Source organism: Equus przewalskii, chromosome 28 (assembly GCF_037783145.1).
Source record: "Equus przewalskii isolate Varuska chromosome 28, EquPr2, whole genome shotgun sequence".
Classification (NCBI taxonomy): Eukaryota; Metazoa; Chordata; class Mammalia; order Perissodactyla; family Equidae; genus Equus; species Equus przewalskii.
Window position 1 is genome coordinate 30,336,204 of NC_091858.1, and position 25,809 is coordinate 30,362,012.

The window sequence follows — 25,809 nt, forward strand, 5'->3', positions numbered from 1 at the left end:
TGAAAATACATTTAAAGTTATACAAGTGATTGGCACATCTCTAGCATCCAACAGGAGCTTGATACTTGTTAAACAGAGTTACAAAAACAAAATATTATTTTCCATAAAGGAGATTTCATTTAAGAAAACAAGTACCTTCAATCATACATTGAATAGCAATACCTGAGAAAATTATTCATTACAGACACAATACATTATTCTATTGTACTGCGTAATCCTCTCCTAAAAACAGTTTCCCCAAAGAAGTTACAAGAGACCAAGAGCATACTAAAAATACTTTATTGTCTTTACTAAATGCATTAAATATACATTCTAAGTGGAATATACTGTCCATTCAATGAAATACATACAGCAGTCATTAAGGGAAAAAAAAAAACAGCCATAGAATGGAAAGGTGACACAAATAAAAAGTTCTCAAATATTGGAATAACTTTACAACGTACCATAGATGTTCCACAACCTTTCTATTGAAGAAAAGGGGACAAAACATGATCCACAGTCTGAGGAGATTAAATACAGCTATTCTACAAAAGGAGAAAATATCAGCATCCTGGGAGAATTTTTATTCCTGGCCCATTTTCTGCCCACTGGAAAAAACTGCACTGTTTTTCCTTCCCGAGAGGACACACAAAAAAATTCCTTCCATTATTAGGTCCGATCTTCAGCACTGTTCTCATGATGGAGCGTTTGCCGTGGTCGCAGAATGGGAAGGACAAATCTGCCCACTGTGGGGGGAAAACGGGAAGATTGTAAGGTTTAGATGGAGGTTAGAATGACGTGCAGGCTAAACCTGGATGTGTCTGATTGGTGACATATTGTCTTCCCTGCTGTTACTATTAATCTGACATTGTAAATAGACATAAATCATTAGTTGTGGCCCTTATAAAAGGTTATATCCTGTAAGAAGCATCTCTTACAAATTCATTTGAACCACACAGCAAATCGCCCTAATTCTGAGCTTCTCTTTGTCTAAAGGTGTATTTTCAGAAGTTTCTTCACTTTATTGAGAACAATTGAAAACTATGAAAATCTTGTGTAAAGTGCTCACCAATGTTCCTGCAATAGATCTGTTTTAGTTAAAACTATGAAGATCAAAGATTTGTCATGTTTCTAACACTAAACTTCCTTAGTCTCTTAGGAAGAGAAAAAACCCAATATAGAATTACTTGGACTAATTTAGGCAGATTCCACTGTATTATTCTCATTCTTATTAATTTTGTCCTCAAGAGAGGTATAAGGCAGGCTGCGACATTATTAACATTGCTAATGATATTTTCTCCATTGCATCTATAAGCTTCTTGAGGAGGAAACATGTCAGTTTAGCAGGATGGAGTCACGTAATGTGCAGAGGTGACAATCTCAACTCATTATCAGTTTCCCTGGTAAATTCCTTAAGAAGTTACCACACTGAAGACAGATGTTTTCTCTCTCAATAAGCCCAAGCAGAAAATTTTTGCTCCAGCACTGAAACAGATCAATATTTTCTTTTCTCAGTTACGCATCAGATGAAGCAATTGGAAAAATATGTATCTTTAAACGTTAGAATCACGCTCAGCATCGTGAAATGCTCACACTCTGAGGAATGCAGAAAGTGAGACCGACTAAAAAGACCCAGATTCTTGTCTTCTACCTCACATTCATTTTCAGGGACACACTCAGAGACTGGAAAGGAGTGAGAAATCGCCTATATCTAAATTGTTACCAGGCCATCACTTTTTTTTTTGGTCAAGCTGTATCGTAGGATTCACTAAGTTTATCATAAATGCAAGGCATGTAAATTATTTTTCTCGTGTCTCTCTAGCCAACACATAAGCCAAAGGTTTTGATGTCACACTGAAGTTAGAAACAGCAAATTTGTATCTTGGATTATTAGCCACCTCGGAAAGTTACTCAAAACCTTTCTATCTTTATAAACCAAGGGCAACGCTTCTACACGTGTGGTTATAAATAGGGCATACTCCAATAATCTGATAGCTATTATAGGATTAATTTTTCCTTTTTTTAATGAACCTCTTTGAATCTAAATTTATTCAACATTCAGGCTTTAGCCTGAATATCAATATGGCCATTTAAAATTTAAAGGTAAACCTGGAAAAGGATTGCTCTGTTACATTTTAATAACTGAAGTAGTCAATTACGCTATGGTAAGCTCGATAAATCTCACACATACTTGGAAAAATCCACATTGTGCTTCTCTAGGTAGCGGACAAGCATAGAACTGCCTGCCTTTGTTTTCACCATCCTTCCTCACAACTCGGAGCGCGCAGAGGCGGTGGTGTTGACTGCAGCGTGGACTGCTGGCATTCCCTGCACAGGGGCCATCTGTCATCTTAATTTGAAGTTCCCTGTAATGACAGGTTACAAAATAACTACAGCACCATAGTGCTAAAGGAGCCATTTACACGATCTTACCCTCATGTTGGAATTCTGCTTCTACAAAGAAATTGTACCAAAAATATTGCTAATATTGCAACAATTAATATTGCTAATGATATTTTCTCCATTGCATCTATAAGCTTCTTGAGGAGGAAATGTGTAAGTTTAGTAGGATGGAGTCACGTAATGTGCAGAGGTGACAATCTCAACTCATTATCACAGTTTCCCTGGTAAATTCCTTAAGAAGTTACCACACTTCTTGAGTGGGCCACGGTCAACTTTAGGTAACTACACACACAAAGTCTTTTTAACTCTTGCTTTGCCCAGGTGATTCTAATTTACTTCCACAGCTACCTATGTAGTACCTAAACCACGTAATTTAAATTTCTTAAGAATAAAAACACAGCTGAATTGTGCATCCAACACATCCAATTTTCTCAGTTTTTGTCTGTAATATTCAGTTCTTCTTAGTCAACATTACAGTGTGGCCACTTCTATTTCCTCTAAAATATTCTCAAGTCCAGCTGCCCCTCCGGCCCCCAAAGTAACTAGAGTCACAATCTTCTCTAATTATTTTCTCATCAGTAGCAAGCTCGCATCAATGGCTCTGACAAGGCCAAAGAGATCACTCTCTCTACTGTCCACTTTCAAGACAATTTTCTATGCTTTTTTTGATCAAGGCTACTATAATAGTTGCAATCATATTTCAGCCAGGCTGCTGGCAGGGCAGAAATGCGCATTTTTGTAAAGCTGGTAGGGGAGCTTTATTCCCCCCATGATTAGGATCAAGAGTGTCTGGAGGTTATTCCTGCAAACAGGGTATAAAGGGCGGGAGCTGGCCTTCTACCGTGTCTGTAAACGCAGAATTTTCTCTTTGAAAACGGGCTTCATGATTATCTTTAATTTTTATATTTTGCATATTTTTAATAACGCCTTTATAAGAGTTAGTCTTTTTAATAAACCAGTTGAAGAGAAAAAGAACTCAAGTTAATTATAACCAGAAGTCCTTCCCTCTAATATCCTATTTTAAAACTTTTTAATGATAAAAAGGTCATCCTTTCTCATTTTTAAAAATTAATTTCTAAGGGACAAAACATCATTCTTAAATAATTTTTAAAAATACTTAAAAATCAGAGGTAGTTCCCCTTTTCTTTGTTGGTAAACTATATTCTTTACATACTTGTTGCTATAATGATGCCTCAAGGCATCAGATCTAATTGAAATGTTCAGAGTAGGAGATCTTTTTCACTCAGTTTCATTGGTTTTTGTTTTCTTTGTTTTTTGAGGACTATTAGCCCTGAGCCAATCCTCCTCTTTTTTTGCTGAGGAAGACTGGCCCTGAGCTAACATCCATGCCCATTTTTCTCTGCTTTATATGAGGGACCCCTGCCACAGCATGGCTTGACAAGCGGTGCCACGTCTGCACCCACGATCCAAACTGGTGAACCCTGCGCTGCCAAAGCGGAACATGTGCACTTAACTGCTGTGCCACTGGGTTTTATGGAGATATAACTGACATATAAGAGATCTTTTATTTGTGATGAAATTTGCTTAAACTCCTTTATAAAAGAGGCTTAAATATATTGCTTTAAATGGACTCAAACATTCTGAGGGTAGTTTCTGAAGCTGTCATCACAGCAGGCATTTGTAAAATGGAAGCAGCTGTAGGCATGGCCAAGGAAATCACTATAATTACATATTTCACCAGCAACTGTTTTGGGGTGGTGGCTTGTATCTTAGAACCATGGTAATACCAGCCAGGAATAGGGGAGCTGAGGGACAACAGGCTTCTCTTTTCCACAACCCCCCTCCATTTCACCAGGCCCAGACCCCACGAAAAGAAACAATACTAAAACTTTAACTTCAAGAGAAGCTAAATATTTTGATGGTTGTAGAAGAGTCAACTGATTTCAAAATGGAAGCAAGTGGGTCATAAACAGTGCTTTTAGAAAAGCTTTTAAAGGAGAAATAATGAGGTTAAGAATATTAACAATGCAATGATGCTTTTTTCTTTTTTTTAAAGATTGGCACCTAAGCTAACATCTATTGCCAATCTTTTTTTTTTCCTTCTTCTTCTCCCCAAAGCCCCCCAGTGCATAGTTGTATATTCTAGTAGTAGGTCCTTCTGGTTGTGCTTTGTGGGACACCACCTCAGCATGGCTTGATGAGCGGTGCCATGTCCGAGCCCAGGATCCCAAATGGCAAAGCCCCAGGCCGCCAAAGCGGAGCGCATGAACTTGGCCACAGGGCCAGGCCCCAGTGATGCTTTCTTATTAGAAGAAGAACACACATGCCAACAGTTTTATGTCTTATGTATTTTGAAGGTGGCTGTCTTATATAACAATTAGTTAAACATTTTCTAACCCATTGCTTCAACCTAGAAATCTCCAGGGTTCCACATACCCCAGGAGAGGTTTAGACTCTCTGACTGGTAAAGCTTTTCTGGGTAGGAGCATAGGTGGAAAGTAGGATTAAGGAGGAAAGGAAAGGCCCCACATCTTCCCTCTGATTCCTCATCTCTGTCTTCCATTCCATTTCTTCCTTAGTATAAACTTAAAGAAAAAAATAGCCATATGGTATCTTATCCCTGGTACTCAAGAGTGTGGTCCCCTGACCAGAAGCTGGGAGCTGCTCAGAAATACAGAATTATCTGCCCCTCCCCCAGATCACTGGCAGAATTGGAATCTGCATGTTAACATGATTCCCAGGCGATTCATATGCACAGTAAGTTGGAAAGCACTGAGCTAATGCGGTGAAGCTACTGATGCCACCTGTGATCGCATCGACCGACTCTAAATACGCACAACTAATCTTAATTTTATGATAGAAAACATTATCCAGGATAATTAAATGTTCTGATTAATGGAGGCCATCTTGATTCCTCTTCGTTTCAATCATTATTTAAAAACTTTCTAAAACGTAGCAGAGCATTTTCTCAAGTAAACGTAGCATACGGGATAGTTTAACTAGGACCATCATTTTGAATATTAATTCCGGATTATAAATGCTCTATTAACATAATAGATCAAGGATTGGCAAATCTTTTCAGATAGCACATATTTTAGGCTAACGGGTCTTATGGTCTCTGTTGCAACTACTCAACTCTGCTGTTGTAGCATGAAAAGCAACCACGGACAACATGTAGACCAATGGGAATGGGATATGTTGCAATAAAACTTTATTTACAAAACATGATGACTGACTGGATTTGGCCCTGGTGGCTGTAGTTTGCTGAGGCAGAGCTCACTAGAACCAAGAGCAATGCTTGATGCATGATAGGTCCTCAGTAAGTATTTATTAATTAATAAATAAACAAATAACATTGGACAGAGATCAGATTAAAACTATTATCAAGAAGGAGGGCATTACCAAGCACAGGTTTGTAATTTTAAAATGAAATTATTTTTTCAGTGATCAATTTATCATGGTTTCTCTTATTTTAGAGATAGGGTGATTCATTATAATAAAATATTGTCTAAAATTTTTTTGAACTAATCAGTCTCATTGAAGGTAGATTTTGTAGCTCAGCAGTGTTTTGAGGATTAAAACAAACAAACAAACAGGTTAAATGACTCATCCTGGATGGTCCCAGGTGATTCTGAAGAAGTGAATACCAGGGGTCAGTGCTTCACTGGTGATGAGAGAGAAAACTTTGGTGACCCTGATGGCAGCAGACATGGGAAAATACCAGTGTTTTGTTTTTTTTTTAAGGAAGATTAGCCCTGAACTAACACCCACTGCCAATCCTCCTCTCTTTTTGCTGAGGAAGATGGGCCCTGAGCTAACATCTGTGCCCATCTTCCTCTATTTTATATGTGGGACACCTGCCATAGCATGGCTTGATAAGCAGTGCATAGGTCCACACCTGGGAGCTGAACCAGAGAACCCCAGGCCACCGAAGTGGAGTGGGTGAACTTAACCGCTGCGCTGCCAGGCCGGCCGCAAAATGTCAGTGATTTTGTTAGTTTCATTTCATTCATCTACATGAGCTTTTGCAACAGCTCAGGAAAAACTTTAATCTAAAATATACATATTCTTTGAAAATGAATCACTGTGTTTTCCTCTGTATTTGCAATAATTGGATTAAAGACTTAAAACTGTTCCTACCAGTTACTCTTCACTGCTTAAAAACTGGTTCAACCATCGAATTTATAATCCAGTAGCTGGATGAAATTCAAGTATGTCTAAAGACCAATCCAAAAATATGCCTCATTGACACAGCATGTATCATGTGGTGATGAGATCAGTAATTAAGAGAACAAAAGGCGAATTAATTACCATATAATTATTAAAAAAAAATAAACTGCCTATAAATTCTCCGAGTGGACCACCTGCTTTCATTGTATTATGTTGTGGGCTTCTGCTCAGCATCGTGTCCACAAGATGAACACGGTAGCTGCCAGACCAGGAGAAAAATGAAATAAATGACAGTAATTTGCAATTTATTCCTTGTAAAGTAGCTGGGTGCAGAAGGGCTGTTGGGTGAACGTATTTCATCACTTGACATTTATTCTGCTGGTTGATCTTGATTGATTTGCGAGTCGCAGGCCTGGGGTTCTTACATTCAACACATACACAAGCTGCTGAGTTTCTAAGTAATGTTGTGTGTTGTGATTGATCATATGACCCTATTACTAATGGCTTATGAAGAAATCACTTCAAATTAAGGTTACATTAATGTCTTTTTAAATCCCTAATTCATTAGTTAAATCATCTGAGATTTTTCTACAAAGCACTAAGGAAATGAAAATATGCCTAGATACGTCATCGGGGTACAGCGAATGCCACAATATTTTAAAACGATCACATCTGCTTCTTTCCACTTAAGCTACAGAACAGAAAAGGCCGTTCAAAAATGATTTTCTTACAGGGTAACCTCCCAATTCAGATGCTCTTAACCAGCTCCTTCATAAAGTTTCATCACAGGCATTTATTAGGGTTAAGGTGTAAAGGTGGTGTGCTGATCCAGTCAGCTAAAAGTTTGGCCCCCATAGCTGAATTCAAATGTCTATTATTTGCATGATAGACAAAAGTTAGACGAGTTATTACAAACGATTATGAACAAATTTTTTTAAAAAATCAGTCAAGGAAATATCATCAAAATTAACTGATGGTAAATTTAGAGATAGGATAGGAAACTTGAGATGAAAGCATCGAATGACCCAAAACCGTCTCAGAATTCTGTTATGAAACAAGCTTTAAGGATTCCCAGAGGTTGGTCTGGGAGTGTCCACTAAGCGATGCTTCATCTTGCTGCCCAAAGGAAGAATCCTTCCCTCAGCAAAGGCACAGCCAATCAGAGGAGAAGCTGGAAATCAGAATCCCTCCTGAGATTACTTCAGATTCCAGAAAGAAAGAGTTACTGTGCTGGTCTCCCATCGGCAAGAAAAGACGCAAGGGAAGAAGACCCTTCACTTTCACTTCTTTTAAAATATTCTTCATTGCATTTAAAAATGCTGGATATACAACACCTGCTTTCTGAAGGAAAAAAAAAAAAAACAGGTTGGAAAGAAAATTGTGGAGCAATGGCTCTCCCTGATGGAGGTATAATATCAGGTTGTGACAGCTGGAAGCCCAGTTAAAGGGACTCAACAACGAGGAGGAAGGAGTGTGGACAGACAGTTTCAGGAGCTGCCAATAATCATTAAGGAACAAGGGATGACACTGTGAATTAAAATTTCTGCATCCCTGGTGATAGCAGATGTCATGTGACTATGTAGCTGGTAGTCTCCTAAATGTGTAGATTCTTCTGAATGTGTAGTTGGTAGTCCCATAAAATATATCTGGTCTGGTAGTGTTTCTGAATTGGAATTACAACTTGTTATTTCAGATACAAAAGGAGCATGCATGCTTCTTGGGCCTTTCTGGTTGAAACAAAGAACACCATCCCACATGGCTGTTTGAGATATGGCCACCTTCTTTAGCAGAAATGTCACCAAGAGTAACCTACATCCCTCTCTTTAGAAGACACTTACTAAACTATTATGAATGATAATTTCCCTTTTAGAAGCATCTTACGTTGGAAGGAAATACAAAAAAATGCCAACAGTGGTGATTGACAACCAGTAAGATTATTCTTTATACTTTCCAATATTTTCCAAATATTCTTTATTGAGCATGTAATATGGTTATAGTGAGAAAAAAATAATTTTTTATAGCTGTTGGAAATTGTGTTTTTCCTTCCCTTCTCTAACACTATAAGCTAGAGAAGGCAAGGGAAGCAAATTACCATAATAGACTTTCAGGGTTTGGTTTACATGATCAAAATCAATTCAACTTTCTCAGCAATAGATGATTTTTTTGCTGTGTTAAAGCTTAACGCAAATACCTTAAAGATTAAGGTTAGAAACAGCATACCTGTTGGGAAATCCACGGTTGTGACTTTTGAGATCTGGTGATGAGGAGGGCGCTCTTTTCAGTTTTTTATATGCTGGACTAAATAATTTGGATGGAGAGCAGACTGCAGGTGTTACGCTGACTTCATTAGATAGCTGAGTTACACAGTTCTTTCTCTCCTTGGAGGGGTGTGGTGTATCACGAAGACAGACGTTGGTAGGAGAAGAGTTTTGAAACTCCCCATCTAACGTCTGGTTTTGGCTCGTTTTCCTTTCCAAAGCGTTGGATTTATTGCTAAAATCAGTCAAGACAAGGGTTGTAGTTCCAAAGGCAGTTTTCCTGTTGATCTTCACTTCTGTATTTGGGTTTCCGAAGCTATTGCAAGGGTACTTCACTAAGTGGCTATAGGCAATAGAACTGTCTTCATTCTTGAGTATTGAATCTGGAAGGAGAGAGAAGTAAATTCTGCAGTATTCTTAGGAATATAATATATTGACTATTTGAAACATCTTTTTATTTGATTAGAACATTTAGTTCACTTATTACACTGAACTAATACATAGAACTAATGACACAAAGTTAGCTTGGGCCATTCAGCTTGGGAATTAACCACCCTCCAGTTAAAAATGAAGTATTATAGAAAGCGCAAAATTTCAACAACTTATAGGGAACCAGAGGTGGGTTTAACAAAGATTTACATTTGCTTCATAATATGTTTAAGCATTTGAAGCTTATTCAGCTATCAGTTTTGTTATTATTATGTAAAGTATTAAAGCAGTGGTAATTAAGAGGTAATATTCCATAATGCTTCCGATCAGTAGTCAGAGGCCTATATCTAGATCATCAGGAATGTTCTATGAATGACAAGACCAAGTGACAGGCTTATTTAAAATAGGTAAAGAAGAATTACAAAGACTTGACATTTATTAGCTACATTTCAACCAAGTATCTTAGGATTTTGGAATCTGTGCTGGAATATATTCTCAATTGTAGTTAAGATACATGTCTTTCATACGCAGAAAAAATAACAAAAAAATAGTTAATGAGATGTGTGAAGGCATTTCAGAATGTTGCGATAAATGTGGAAACTCAGACTGTGGTTTTCGGAGGGCTCTCTTTTGAATGACACTCAAGAGGGAGGGAGAGAAACAGGAGGTAGAGTCCTTCTGTTACCAGCAAAGCTGTGCAGAGGGCAATGCCTGCTTTTCTGGCCCAGAGAACAAAACACAATATGACAGCGAACACAGTGCGGGGGTCCATAAGTCAAGACTGAACTTTCTCATCTCTAATTGAAGAAAGAAAGAACCCTTTGAGAACACAATAGAAGCCGCATCAATGAGATGGTTCTTAATCACAGGTTTCCTCCGACGTTTTACATTCTCTGAACGCACGAAATTGTGAGCTATAAAGAGTTATTTTGAAGGATTTCAATGAAATCAGTACAATTGTCTGAGTAAGGATTTTAATAACAAGGGGTAGGAAGGATAAAGAAGAGAAAAAGTTCAGCATTTTTCTATTCCACCTGCAAAGATATTCTTACAGAAATCCTCGCTTTCAATTTATGAAACACTTGGACTGAATAACAAACTCAAAAGTTGCTGAAATCTGCATAAAACAAAGCTTTATTGAATAATTCATTAGAAACAGTAGAGAACAGATGTGATCATCTCAGTTTTTTGAGATACAAAGGCACATACTCTTTCAACACAAGTATGCTTCTTCTCCCTATTTAAAAAAGAAGTAGTCACAGTATATTAGCATGGTTTACAGGCAAAGGCTGGCAATTCCTTTAAACCTTTCAGAAAGGAAGTCGTTTTACTTAGTTATAAAATATCAAGATGGAACAAGATATCTACCTGACATTGTAGAATTAACTCTCTTTGAAAAGAAATGGACTCAGAATCAAAATCCAGTCTTACCAACAGGCCTTGAAGTCAGGCAAGCATCACAGGCCTTAGAAGAAGGCTTATTTATTAGCGTACAGACCACACATGTCCACTGCTCTTCAGATTTCCGAGCCACGTGGTCCATAAGATGATCGTCTCTGCTAGATGTCCAAGAGATTGTACTGTTTCTTGTTGGCAGCTTGCTAGAAAAGGATTTTTAAAGTTAATCATTAACACTGTTATTATTGCCTTGTTCTTACACATTCAGGGTATTTTAGAAACAATTACAGAACGATTAATATCCAAATACTATTATTTATTATTATTATTGCTTGGAAGTTCTATCCCAGAATAAAATGTTTTCACTTGGGCCCTGCTGACTGCTGTTAAAGACAGAAGTAACAAATAAAAGTTTTTATTTAGAGTCAAAGAGTTGTTTTTTTTTTCCAAATCAACTAAAAATATTTGACATGACCACTAGGAAGCATTTCTCAAATAATGTTTTAAGTAAGCGGTACTCTTTTCAAAGCAAAACTAAACTGTCTCTGTTCAACCAGATTACGGGGGAGAAAAGAGTTATGCAGAAATTAGAACACTGAAAGTAAAATGAGAAAAGTTCTACATTTACTACATGTGCCCTGAAAACTCCATGTGCTTCCAGAATTTCTCAACAGTTATCTACTAAGCACTAGATCGATTAGTTGATCTACAATAATGAAAAAGATATCTATCCTCGTGTAATTTCCCTTCAGGTAAAACCGTTTCACGTTCGATATCTAATTAATAGATTAGTAAGCAAACAAGAAAACCAAACCCGATTTTTGGCCACGAACGTAAATCATGATTCTCTACCTGGAATTCTTAATTGAATTCTTTATTGTTACACAAAAGGCCTTTATAAAGCTCTGATAAAGTCCTACTCTTTAATGCGCAGCTCTGGTCTGTAGAGTGTATCACGAGGTTAGGCAACTATATTGATATCATGAATTCCTTTCATGACTCCAAACATTAACGTTGAAAAAAGCTCTTTAGGTAAAAGGTGGGTAACTCACATTTCAGAACGTGAGTTCTTTGACTTTCAAAGGTAGACTGTCTCTGTAACATTTTGCTCCTTACATATAATTAGACCAGTTTTAAATTCGGGCTTGTCTGGTTAAATAATAAATAGATCAGAAAGTCTGAAAGTGAGACACATCTCATTATGCTTCTCTTATCTTTCCTTACCTTGACTTTTAATGCCACTCAATGTTTCCCATTCCTACGGAACACCAGACATTCTGTAGATTTGTTTAATGGACCTAATTCCTGCCCTCTACTTACTCTAAAAGGCAGCATGATGTGTTTATTCATTATTAAGTAAATACAATTTAAAGGACCTTCAGATTTTCAATGTGCTCCAACTTTTCACTATTTCCATCTTCTATCCTATAGATGTCACTAACCATTAGGGGATATTTATTGTTACATATAGAAGCTTTGGAAATATTTTTTCCTTACTGTCCAATTTCTTAATTACCTACTAATAAATTCTTTCCAATCTCCATTTGGATGTGCAACAGGAACTTCAAACTCAACATGCGGGTAGTGGACTAAATATTGGCCTCCCAAAGATACCAGGTCATAATCCTAGGAACTCATACACATTAATTTATAGAGAAAAAGGATCTCTGCAGATGGAATTAAGGATCTTGACATAGGGAGATTATCCTGGATTTTCTGGATGTTCCCTTAACCCAAACACAAGTGTCCTCACAAGAGAAAGGCAGAGAGAGACTTGATAAACAAGGAAGAAGATAAGGCAATGTGACCACAGAGGCAGAGACTGGAATGATGGGGCCACAAATGAAGGAACACTGGTGGCCACCAGAAACTGGAAAAGGTAAGGAATGGATTCTCCCTTAGAGCTGCTGGAGGGAGCGCTGCCCGCCCACACCTTAACTGTGGCCCACTCAAACCAATGCTGAGCTTCTGGCATCCAGAACTGCAAGAGAATAAATTTCTGTTACTTTAAGCTATCAGGTTCGAGGTAATTTATTATGGCATCCACAGGAAACTAGTACAAATAATATTATCGCCCTTCCCCCGAATCGGCAACTCTACTAGTTTGTCTTATGTCAGTAAATGGCACCACCATGCACTCCACTGATCAGGTCATAAAACTATGAGGCGTCCTTAACACTCCCTACCCTCACATCCCACATCCAATCCATCAGCAAATCCTGTAGGCTCTGCTGAGGAGGCAAATTTACCAGACACTAATGAAGCTTCCATGGTTTGGTGTGTTCTCCGCTAGGGACCGGGGTGGGGAGGATGGAAAATAGAAGCAGTAACTCCTGCTGCACGCTGGCGGTTGAGAGCACTGTTGGTAGAGTCAGTCCTGGGGTTCTTTCTAGGCAAGGCTCATGCACCACCAGCATCCCCTTGCATCTACTTAGTGCCCAGGGACAGTGTGCCCTGGTGGGGTTAAGGAGCAGCTGGACTGTCTTCAACTTCCTGGAGAAGGATCTGAATAAGATGCTGCTCGATTCTTTGCTCAGGGGCTATTATGACCCAGGCTGTAAGGCCCTTCAACACGTGCACCCTTTTGTCACCAATCCATGAACAGCGTGGTAGAGATGGAAAGTCAGAGGTGGCTGAGGGAGGTCCAGCAGCGGAGGGAGGGCCAGGGGCTGCGGTTCTCAGAGTAAGGTCCTCAGACCAGCAGCATCAGCACCACGTGGAAACCTGTTAGACATGCAGATTCTCAGCCCCTCCTTAGACCTTTCAATCAGCAACTCTGGGAGTGAGGCCCAGCGATGTGTGTTTTAACAAGCCCTCCAGGAGATTCTGGTGCACTCTGGGGTTTAAGAAGCACTTCTCTGAGGGCTTCCTTACAAAGAAGCAGTGCTTGAGCCAAATACTTTGGGGAAGTGAGAAATGTGCCATTATCAACAGCTAACCGAAGCTAAAAGGCAATTTTCTAACCTATCAGTAATAATATAATAATATTGTTGGTGGCCATATGACAAGGCAAGGAGTATGCAGCCAAAACATGGAAGAAAGCCATTACATAGTTGGGTCAGGTAGTTAACTAATATCTTATTTTTTTCTGATGTCTGTGTATTTAAAAATTATAATTTGTTGTGATTTCTCATTCTAAATATTCACAATGGGACCAAACTTTGTCTTCATAATTTTTTATCCTCTTTCACCAAGAAAGCCCCATAAATTGTATACGTTTCAGCCCTTAGCCCTATCTTAGCTTCTAAAAATATCCTAAAGTCAATCATTTTTTTACCACCTCACTCTCTTTCATGTCACCATCCTCACTACTGGCACTACTGTTGAGGGTACCAGATGTCATTCCTTCATTCTGTTACACTACAGTCACTTGCCCGCACTGCAGCCCCAATGATCCTCAGAAAACTCAGGTTAGTTTACGTCACTACTCTGCTCCAAACCTTCCGACGGCTTCCCAGCACACTCAACATCAATAAGCCCCACAGTAGCCAGAATGATCTTTTCATATCTAAGTCAGTGATTTCTCTCCTGTTCATAACCCTCCAAAGGCATCCCATCGCACTTGGATAAAATCAAAACTTCTTGTCATGGCCAACCAGGCTCCACCCATTCTGGTCCCTGCCCAGCTGAGCAGCTCTCTCTGCTCCCTGGTCATTCTGCTCTGGTCACAGTCCCTCTTGCCTTCTTTCTCTTCCTGGAACACATTAGAGGCGTCATGCTTCCCAGGCTTCGTGTCTTCTCCCCATCCCCAAATCTTTCCAAGTCATCTGATCTTTTCAAAAGTCTCCTCAGGGACTTTATCTGACCCACCTGTTGAAGATGAACTTCCCTGTCGCTCTCTGTCCCCCCACTGTGGTTGATGTTTCTTCAGAGCACTGCTTATCAGTGTCCGATACCTTGGACATACATGTACACATAGGTTTTCTTTAAAAAGATCTCCCCCTGGAATAAAGAATTCTACGAATATTCTATAAATATCAGTTTAACGAATGAATTTTGCCCCTACATATCGATTGAAACTGTCTTCTGGAAGATCACCATGATTTCTCAGTTGTCAAATGCAGTGGCCCTTCCTCAAGCCCCACCCTGTTTAACTCCCTCAGTTTCACTCTCTCACCCACTTCCCACCTCTCTTCCATGGGCTCCATTTCTTCTTTGGTTCACCAAAGTTAAGGTCATCTCCGGGCTCTCTCCTGGACCTTCCTTGCTTCTCTCCATGCACACCCTCAGTGATTGCAAACACCACCAGATTCAAATACAATTGCATATCACCTCAAGGTGGGTAATGGGAAGCGGCTTTCGGCTCAGAAACCAAAGGTATCAAAACAGGTCGGGGATGGCAGTGTCTCTAAGGAATCTTTGCATTTCTCAATGGAGACCAGTTACTAGAATGAGAAGTGACTGATTTTTCTTTGTCTAAACAAAACAGATTATTTTTTTTAACACACCACTGTAAATGTTAATGAAATGAAATGAAAGTTATGTAAAATAAAGTAGCATTTAAAGGAAGGTTTGAATAAAAAGAACTTCCCAGCTGCTGTACAACTTCTATTTCAACTGAATCAACTGCTATCCCGTCTGCTCTGATCCCTTCCTCATTCATGGGGCACCGGCACTTCCCAGAAGCCCTCCAGAAAGTGGTCTTCTATTGACACCAGAAAGAATTTACTACCGTGAGGCTTGAAATGAGAGGCTTAGGCAGGAAGCAGCTTACACCTGCCTTTATTCTTTCCAGTTGGTCTATCCGTTGAGAGCCCAGGCAAGGTCGCCTTCATGGCTTTCAGCCCCTGAGACTTGGGTATTTATAGCTTTCCCATTAATTCTGTGAGTTACCCCAATATTCATTTTGGCTACAGGACCCGTAAATTTATATTTTAGTTTAAGATGAGTTGAGTTGGGTTTCTTTCATTGTAGGCAAAAGAATCCCTTTTAAGTGACGCTTTCAAACATGGACAGCTACGTAAGCAAACTCTGTTCCCCAAACAAGGCTATCCTATCAGGATTAACCCACCACAGATTTCCCTCGGGTCTCCCAAGTGCCCTGTAATTGATCCAACCCCCCTCAAAAGTCTCCACCAGGTCAGACCAGCCCTAAGAATCAGTTTGCAAACAACACCAAATTCTCATTAACTAGCAACAAAGTCTCAACACATTTCCAAACTCCACGGTGTTTAGAGAACCGAATATGTCTTTGCACACATGGGAACCAAACACCCTCCCCTTCATGCAGTTCCCAAACGCACGAGGCGCTTCCTCCACGCACTTAGTCAGCTGCCATCTTCTCTCCCGGGAAATCCCTGTCCTGCCTCTTGTCTTTGACGAATTCCTATTCCTTCCACACTAAGCTCAACTGTCATGTCCCTTCAGAAAGATTTCCTTGTTCTTCCCACGTAGATTTAAGTGCTGCCTCCTTTAGATACACTTCCATTGCCATTAGCACAAATGGACCCATTTACAGCACTTCCATCATGGGGTTTAATGATCTATTTACTCATTTACTCCCCACATTAGACCTTTGAGTGCTGTGAGTGGCTGTATTCTATTTTGCCTTGGTATTCCCAGTACCTGACATACAGTACACTCTAATAAAGAAAGTAAATAACAAATACATTAAAAATTAAAATTATTTTCATAAAATAAAGACTCTAGTAAAGGAAAAGAAAGAATAACACAAAAGTTTCCCCTCAAGGAAACAATACTCACATACATAAATTATGCTAGCTAGTATATAATGAAGAGCCAACAATAAACGGTATGGTTATTCAAAGTGTGGTGTGATCAATAAAAACAGGCAAATTGGGGCAGGACTTCGTGAAGAAGTTAAGTGCACTTTTAGCGATTGAAGGAACGTGAGGCTTTAGGTCATGGCTAATGGGCTTTTCATTATAACTTAATTTGAAATGACTTTAAATTAAAATGAGAACATTTAGTCAACACAAAAAGTGTTCAAATACTCATGCAGAAAATGAATGGAATATACTTAGTCACAGAAATCTATAAAAATAGGGCAAATTTACTGGTTTTCAAATGTTTTATTATACATACATTTATTTTGTGACATATAGTTGTTTTGCCAAAGTCTTAAGCTGAATGCCAAATACAAAACAGAACAAGGTTGGAGGGGAGGAGGGACTCCATGGCCTCCCCTAAATCATGGGGGACCCCCAAGTCTCCTCCAGGGAGCCATAGTTTCTAAAACCTTAGTTCCCAAAAACCCTTTGGAATTGACAATTATCTTATTTATATGATAAATAACATATTTATTTGAATGATTTGGAAGAATAAGGATTTTTTTTTTAGTCCCCAAAACTATCAATTCATAGAAAACAAATATAGAGCATTATTAATCATTTATTCAGTAGACAGTATATATTGAATGTCTTCTATCTGCCAGATACTGTATTATACACATTTGGTCATACAAATGTACACCTATAATATTAAAAATAAGGAAACCATAAATATGTAGAATAAATATAATAAGTTATCCAAACGTATTTCAGGTCTCTACAATAGTAAGATGAGGTGAAGAAGCTGAGAGAAGCGGATATGGAGTGGGTTAGAGAAAAGTATTGAGAACAAGATGAGTGATGAAGGAAATGAAACACAGGGGCAGGGAGGGAAAAAGAGACAGCTGCAGATCCATTTATGGAGACATAAATAGGGATCCTCACCGCACATCATCTTCATCCCACGGTCCTGACCGCTCCACAGACAAAACGGCGCCTCCCTTCTCCCAAGATCCCACACAGCCAGGTACTTCCCTGCTTGTCCTCCACTTCCAACCATATATTTTTTTTTTTTTTTGAGGAAGTTTAGCCCTGAGCTAACATCTGCTTCCAATCCTCCTCTTTTTGCTGAGGAAGACTGGCCCTGAGCTAACATCTGTGCCCATCTTCCTCTACTTTATATGTGAGACGCCTCCTACAGCATGGCTTGATAAGCGGTGCATAGGTCCACACCCCGGATCCGAACCAGCGAACCCCAGGCTGCCGAAGCAGGAACGTGCACACTTAACTGCTGCACCACCGGGCTGGCCCCTCATTTTGTTTCCTTTGTTTACTCTTCCTCCTCCTCTGTAGGAATGGATATTCCCTGAAGCTCCTTTCTCAACAACCTGATCTTGTTTTAATACTTCAACAAACAACACTGTGCTGATAAACCTCAAGCCACTATCTCCCACCATGTAATGTGGCCCAAAAGACATCTCTTCCAGATACCCCATTTTACTTCACCTATCAAAATTCTACTTATCTTTTCCACTCTATCCCAACTTTCCCAGATCCATAAAGGGAAAATTTCTATTATTTGAGTCTGAAACTTTTTGCATTGTCCTACATACGAAACCTGCCACAATTCTTGTTGACTGTTTAGAATTTTTAATTAAAGTACCTAGGTCCTTCTCCATTTCCAGTGTCCTGCCCACAGGCCTGGTAACCATCTCTCACCCATCCCACTGCACTACCTTCTTCACATGTGTTGTTAAGTCTCTTCATTTTCCATCCTAACTATGCTACAAGCAACTAAAAGTCCCTAAGCCACTGATTTAGGCAGGACATTAACCATTCCTGGAAGAACTAACGATTCCTACTAGTTTATCCCATCCCATGTGTAAAACTAGCTTTTACTGTTCAACAGCTTGCCTTGCCCAGTGTTCCCATCATCCCTCCAGCACGCCATGTTTATCAACGACTCAAAGTTTGTGGCCATGCTCCTTCCTTCCGGTTAAATAAGGTCTGTTTTATCATTTACTTAACCAAAAGTCTATCTTTTTAAAGTAAACTTCAGATCACACTTTTTCTATGAGATCTTCCCATCCTTTTGTGTACATATAAACCTCTAACATTGCTGATCTTGTAGCATTCAATGTGCTTCTTCTGTCTGTACTGGTTATTTGGCTTCTAACACAGCTCCTTTATATTGTTAATATTTCTCCCAGCCTTCCCCAAAGGGACCTGTGGCCTTTTACCAGGGTAAGTGTACACTGGGGAAAAGGAAATAATTAAGCCTTTCGGGGACTATTGGTCACTGGTTCCGAACTGACACTAATCCCAGCAGACCCAAAACATCCCTGTGCTCCCCCAGAGTAGGGGCTTAGGGAGGTCACATGATCCACGGAGGTTTAGCTCAAGTTGATTTCACAGTGGGTCCAGTGGGTCCCTGAACCCATGCTGTGGTTGTGTCCCCAATTCTGGAATGCACAATTGGAACAGACATATTCAGTCACTAGCAGAATCACCACATATGCGTTTAAGGCAGTCAGTTGTTTTACTAACAAGACATAAATTCTATAAAGAGACCTTGCTCGTGTTTTATAATATTATTTCTAGATGAAGGAAAAACTTATGAAGATAGTTGCATTTTTCTAATTATTGACATACCTACACCTCCTGGTAATCACTTGACAAACAAGATTAAAGCCAAAGGCTGGATATTCACACCTGAGCTACAGATTTTCTCCTGAATTCAGAACTGAGTCATAAATCATCTTTGGCTCATTCTGGTTCTTTGATGATGTTATTTACTATTTCCTTCCAAGGGTTCAAATACTTTTGAGTTATGTCCTCCCTTTAATAGCCTGATAATTATTCAGTTATGTCCTCTTATTAATAGGCTTTTAGTTAGAGAATTAGGGCAAATAGTATACCTTTGAATTAGATATCTCACCATATGTCAACATGTTGAGGATTTTCTTTTTGACAGTGAGGACAGAAATATGTCATTCTGTGATTCTCCCCTAAGCGACACACTGTTATTTTGCAGCAGCACTGACCACAATTAGGACGCTTGTAAACCTTATAGTGTCTAGAGATGGCACATCCTGCTTTACGGCACTAAAAACAAAGAAACAAACAAAGAGCGTTATAATGTTATCTATAAAACAGTGTTGCTAAGGAGCCAGACAAATTCTTAAAAGTCATTTCTGAAAATAATTTGCTAAAAATTTATGTTTGTACATATGTCCATATAATCTTTTCTTTCATCTGAGAAAAGGGTATTGACAAGATTCAGCAATATTTGTCAAGTAAGATTTGTGTGAAATAATTCTCATTATTTATTAACTTATTAGTATTTAAAATTGTTCTTTGCATAGCTTTACCCTCTTATCTAAATGGGATATAAAAGTTCTATAATTTAAAATGTCTTTCATGCTTTTAAGTTTTTTTAAATTAACATAATTATGTGCTTATAAGAAAAAGACTAGATTAGCTTTAAATTTGATTATTTTTAGAACACTGAAGCTGCCTGCTTTGTTTCAACAGCCAAGAAATTTATTTCTGGGGGAAAAATTTAACAAGATCATTTTCTTTGTTGACCTGACAAAGGACAGTTTTTTCTTTTTAATCTTAGAGATTCACTAAAAAAGAAAATAAAAATTCAAATGCCATCCTAAGAGAGAACATGTTCCATTTTTGCTATAAAAGTTCTATTTCAAAAGACATTTTGATATTCTCTGTCACAGTTTTATTCTACTCATATACATTTAAAGCACATACATTTAAAGCTCACATACATTTAAAGAAAGAGAATATCTTGGGTTTATATCAGCAGTGTGAAAATTTAAAAGCCCAGAAATATGGCTCACCATATATAAGTTGAAAATCACACAAACAATTTATATTAATTTAAGTAAAGTATTGAAATACCCAACTTAATCTGGGCAGAAAATGGGTAGCTGTTTATAACCATCTTTCCCTGGAAGAATAGTGAGCATATGTAATATTGAAATGCCACAGATACTCTGGGCATATATAAAGCAAGAGGTCCATTAACACTTTGCACCCATTAATGAAGAATTCTACAATATCTGCCTTTATGAACATAGTAAAAATAAACATTTTAAATAAAGAAAATGGACTGCAGAGAAAAAAACAGACATATTTATGATGCCTTGTTTAAAAGATAAAATGTGCTTACTGAACTCTATTTATGCATATATATGTATATGCATATATACAACTTTCGAAACTTACAGTTTAGCAAGTACTTATTTCATTCTCAAAACAGTCTTTGTGGTAGATAGAGAAATATCATTATCCCATTTTACAGCTGAAGAAAGTAAATTAAGTTTTCTAAATAATCTAAACCACGAGGATAGTAAGTGGCAAAATCTGATTGAATCCAGTCTATCCCAAAGTATTGAGTCTCTCTCCAGGCTTTCCATATTTTACCTTTATATGTCCAAAAATAGGACAATAGTTTAAGCAAAACGTTAACATAGTTGTTCCCCAACTTAGTATAAAGATAATTTAATGTAATTATAGTCAGACAAGTTTGGTTTGATCTACGACCTACAACTTCAAGATGTTCATTATGCCCATGACATGTCGCTCTCTCATTGTACCTCTACACTCTCACCACTAGATGGCCATATACAGCCTTAATATTTCTGGTGCAATGGAAAGGGAAACAAGTGACAATTTTACATAGCTGAAAAATTTTTGCTCTTACCTTGTAAAAAAGAATGCTGAAATCACGTATCATTTTCACAAGGTGATGGGTCTGTTCATCTGTTAACTGGCAAACCTTAAAATAGAAAAACAACTGAGGACAGTCTGATAATTTGTTCATTACTGTAGAAAAATAATACCACTTGCCAGTTATAAGAAAACTGTAAATAGATTTAAATAATGCCAATCTTCTAGAACTCAATTTCTCATACACCTATTCAGTGTCATTAAACGGTGGTTTTATTTTATTTTATTTTTTTGAGGAAGATTGGTCCTAAGCTAACATCTGTGCCCATCTTCCTCTACTTCCTATGTGGGACGCCTGCCACAGCATGGCTCGATAAGCGGTGTGTAGGTCCGCGCCTGGGATCTGAACCAGTGAATCCCAGGCCACTGAAGTGCAGCATGCAACTTTAACTGCTAAGCCACCGGGTCCACCCCAACAGTGGTTTTATTTTTAAGAGATAGTACTACACATAAAAAATACCATTCTTATTTATAAATTTTAATTCTAAGTTCAAGTATTTATTGAATATCTATTCTTTATCAGACATCTTCAAAGTCCCAGCTTTGTTTATCAGCCACCTAGAAAAGTCTTGCTGGATTTGCAAAAAAAGAAAAGGAAAGAAAGAAAAAAAAAAAACAGAAAGAAGGAAGGGAGGAAAAAGAGGGCAGAGAAGTAGATGACTATCAAGGTCACTATCACACTTTAAAAAGATGTGAATTTATATACATGTATTAATATCAAAGTACTTGTTAAGACATGGAAGAAGAAAGAAACAGACCTTACTGAAAGAATTTTTCTGTGACACAGCCTGGCATAAATCTCGTAATTCTACCCTTACAGAATTAATTATCATTTGGTGCATGTGGTTTCCATAGTAATTCCAGAAGAAATTCTGTCTGATGAATTAAGTTTTGTTGCATGTATATATCTATATACAATAGAAACTAATTTATCAGTGACCGTAAAATCTAAAATCACTTAATCAACATAATCTTTATAAAAGTATTATATATTTTTTCAATTATTTAAAGTTTAAAACATGTGTACTTCTAAAACTCATTTATTTCTTACCACATCTTATATCAAGTCACACCTTGAAATGTTAAACTGTACTTTTTCAATAACTGTACATGTGCTTTTAGGGGGTTCATAGCTAAGCTTCAGAAATGTCTTTATTTAAACCCAAGATACTATGGGCAAACGATCTTTTACTAGATGAGTGGCTGGCTGGATGTACAGATACAAAGTAAATTCTCAGTTTATCACAGATAATGGTAACAATACTCTGGGTAACAATTCTCTGAGTTCTGTCAAGTTTTCTTTAAAAAACCTGTTCCATGGAGGTTTAGGTGATTTTAAAAAGCTCATTCTCGTTAAAATTCTGTTTCAATATTCCCATATTACAGAAATTTGACTAACTTGTTCCAAGAGTCAAAAAGCCCAACCTAATCTAGAACTGCTACTAACTGTTTTCTTTTAAAACTTCTTTCCCACTGATTTGGATTTTACGAAAAGTAGCTAGGAAATAACTACACAAAATAAAAAAGTATCTTTGGATTCATGGAAAAAACAATGTAGTTAACAGAATATCTGGGTCTAGATAAAAGCCCTAATGTAGATTTCTTCCCTGGAAACTAAAATATATGTATCCTTCTACCTGGGTTTGACCTTCTCACAACTTTGTCCTATTAATCACCATTCTCTTTTCTACAATTTTAACTTCTCCCTCAGCACGAGTTTTTTTTTTTCTCAATATATAAATGAGTTTGTGTCTCTCCAGTAGAAGAACAAGAAAACAACAACAAAACTGAGTCCTTGTCCTGATATCTCCCTCTAGCCGCCAAATATTTTCCCTTTGCCCCATCTAAGCTCTTTTAACAAGCACTCTAAACTTTGTTTCCATTTCCTCACTGATCACTTCTTCCTTAGTCCCCACTCCCTGACTTCTATGCTTATCATTCTACTGAAATAGCCTTTTCTAACGTCACAAAGAGCTATAAATAGGAATATATGAGTGTGTGTAGAGTGTGAATTTAATATGCCAGCTACAAAAAGAGAGTTGTGAACTTCATTCATTCATACATTCAACAAATATTTCTTTGATGCCTACCATGTGCCAGACACTGTATTCTAGACGCTTGCCTACAGCAACGACCAAAACAGACACCATCCTCATAAGAGGTCACAATCTAGCAGGAGGAGACAGACTTGAAAAGTAAATATTAGGTATATTTGAAAGTGATCGGTGGTATGGAGAAAATAAAAAGCAAAGGAAGTTGTGGAAAACTGGGAGTGTGAAGTGGGGGGAGGGGACACACACGCAATTTTAAGCGGTCAGGGTTGGCCTCGTTGCGAAGTTGACGTGAGCAAAGACCCCTGAAGTTTGTTTGGGGAGACTGTGTTACTGTAATGCAGACTTAAGTACTCCATGTTGGTCCCATAACAGTATTTAAAAATACAGAAATCATTTTGAAAATATCTATGACCTACTTTAACAGCTGGGTGGAGACCACTGTCAAAGAGAGCTTCATTTTTGATGATGTTCCCTACCCCCGGCAACACTTTCTGGTCCATTAACACATCACAGAGCATCCGTCCTTTCTGCTTTTTAACTTCACTTTCTGCTCTTGAGAAACTAAATTTAGGTGAACATATATCTAATTCTCCCATGATTCTTATTCTCTGTTGGCTTTCCGTTGAGTTTCTATAGAAAGGAATACAAAACACATTAATCGTGAATCTAGTTACAATTTCACCAAGTGTCATTTAACATGAGCTTTGCTAAATATAAACACTTTAGGTTAATCAGAGTATAAGAGTTATAAAGCCGAACAATGAACAACCTAACAAACTATATTATTTGAAGCCTCCTTTAAAATGAGGTTTTATCAATTATAAACCACTTTTAAAAATTTTACTTATTATTTACTTCCACATGTGACATCCCAAACCAAATTTTAGCTCCAACTCCACAGTTTTGCACCTAAAGTACTTTTATTTTTATCTTTTACCTGAGTTCCACTGATGAGTCAAAGAAACAAATCAGATCTTTGGTGAGCTGCACTTCAAAAACAGGAGAAACTCCATCTTTCTTTTTATCCTCAGGTGGATTAATTATGATGGAGCCTTTCATTCCAAAATGAATCCTGAAACAAAATCAAACCCATTTTTGCGTGGCAAAAAGTATATCACGTATCAAATTTGTATTCCTTCACTTTCTGGATTACATGCAAACAAATATTAGTCAGAATAGGCACTTTTAAAGGGCAAAAAATGGTAGCTAATATTATATGTTTTTCTGTTATGGCTTTGTCTCCTTATAAAACCAGAAGATGCAAGAATCAGTTTTCAACCCACAAATAAAATAAATTCCTAGAGAAATAATAAGGCCCCAACAAAAAGCCCAAGAAAACATCCTGCCGCACTTCTTTTCTTGTCAGATGAAGTATCTTTTATTTACAGAACAGTCTAGCATCTCTCGGCTTTTTCTCAGATTCAAAGGCTTGGGATGAGATAACGCTAAATTTAAATTGCCTATAGTGTGTTTGTATAAGCTCTACAAAGCTCCTAACGTTCAAATTCCCTATTTCTAGCCACGATGGATTGGAAACGTTTACTTATTCCAAAATGACATCTACAGTTTAAGGCACTTACTCTTCTTCTCCCCTGCTCTGGGATACACTATGAAACAATTTTTTTGCAAAACCTTACATATCAAAAGAAAAGAGAACAAGTCAAAATGCTATTGTCTTCAATTCTTTTTGTTTTCTTCTACCTCTAAATGTATTGGGAAGGGAAATTTATAAATATTTACAGTTAACTTGAAAGCCACAATGCGGTGATGAAAAATTCATAACCTTTCAGTTTTTATAGGATTGATTAGTATGTCCAGTAAAACAAAAAAGAAAAAAAGTGGTTTTGTGAGACCTCTGATGATGAAGATCAAAAATGATTCTCAAGATGAAATACTGTGTTCTGCCTTTCAAATCCTTCTCCTTATAGCTTTGTTGAGTTAATAAATATGGCTTTTTTGGCAGCAAATGTTACTGCTCTGTGCTTCTAATTCCAGAGCACCATGTTACAGTATTGTACAAGGTTAACCAGTCTAACTTTAAAAATGTGGGTTTTAAACTCTGTGTGCCCTAATATCAATCATAAATGCATTTTACATGCCCCACACTTCTTGACAGGAAAAATGTGTGCCTGTAAGTACTCCATAATTTAGCTTATGGAGGTTCAACCCCAGTGAAAGGTGCACAACTGTCATGCCCAGAAGCCATCATATCTAAAATCTTTTCAGCTGCATGGCTCATAAAGCAGATTCTAAATCACTTTCTATAATGAAACTGCATCCACATAAAAAATCTCAAAGGTTAAGACCTGATTCAAATGCAGGAGTAGCCCCAATAAGAACCTTGAATCAAATAAGTATGACTTTTTTTGGTCTTAAAAATCTGTTCAATTTAGGGTAAAATGTACATAAAAATAACTTTTTAATTTTATTTCCATTTATTTTATTTTTACTAAATAGCAAAATGTTATGACAACTGAGCCTCAACAAACCAACCAATTTTGTGTTTATTAAGTATACCCTTTATCTTAAACTAAGAAAAATATATCAGTATCATGAACATTTCTGAGGCACAGTAAAACCTTGTATGTTATAACAATTGCCACGCTGATCTTTTATAGACCAGGACACAGGCCCATATTACAGTGACATTCAAGAGTTAGATTTACTTTTCAAGATTCC

General features: G+C 37.7%; 1 protein-coding gene across 1 annotated transcript in view; it reads right to left on the reverse strand.

Moving 5' to 3' along the window:
* Positions 1-262: 262 nt before the first annotated feature.
* NEIL3 (nei like DNA glycosylase 3) overlaps positions 263-25,809 on the reverse strand; it is a 47,612-nt gene continuing 22,065 nt past the window's right edge. Inside the window, exons 3-10 of the mRNA XM_008506889.2 lie at positions 24,068-24,202; positions 23,547-23,760; positions 21,051-21,125; positions 19,266-19,432; positions 10,632-10,801; positions 8,734-9,154; positions 2,171-2,345; positions 263-725 (exon numbers count right to left, since the gene is read on the reverse strand). Of these exons, the coding sequence (XP_008505111.2) occupies positions 543-725; positions 2,171-2,345; positions 8,734-9,154; positions 10,632-10,801; positions 19,266-19,432; positions 21,051-21,125; positions 23,547-23,760; positions 24,068-24,202 (1,540 nt within the window). The 3' untranslated portion in view covers positions 263-542. The remainder of the gene's footprint in view (positions 726-2,170; positions 2,346-8,733; positions 9,155-10,631; positions 10,802-19,265; positions 19,433-21,050; positions 21,126-23,546; positions 23,761-24,067; positions 24,203-25,809) is intronic.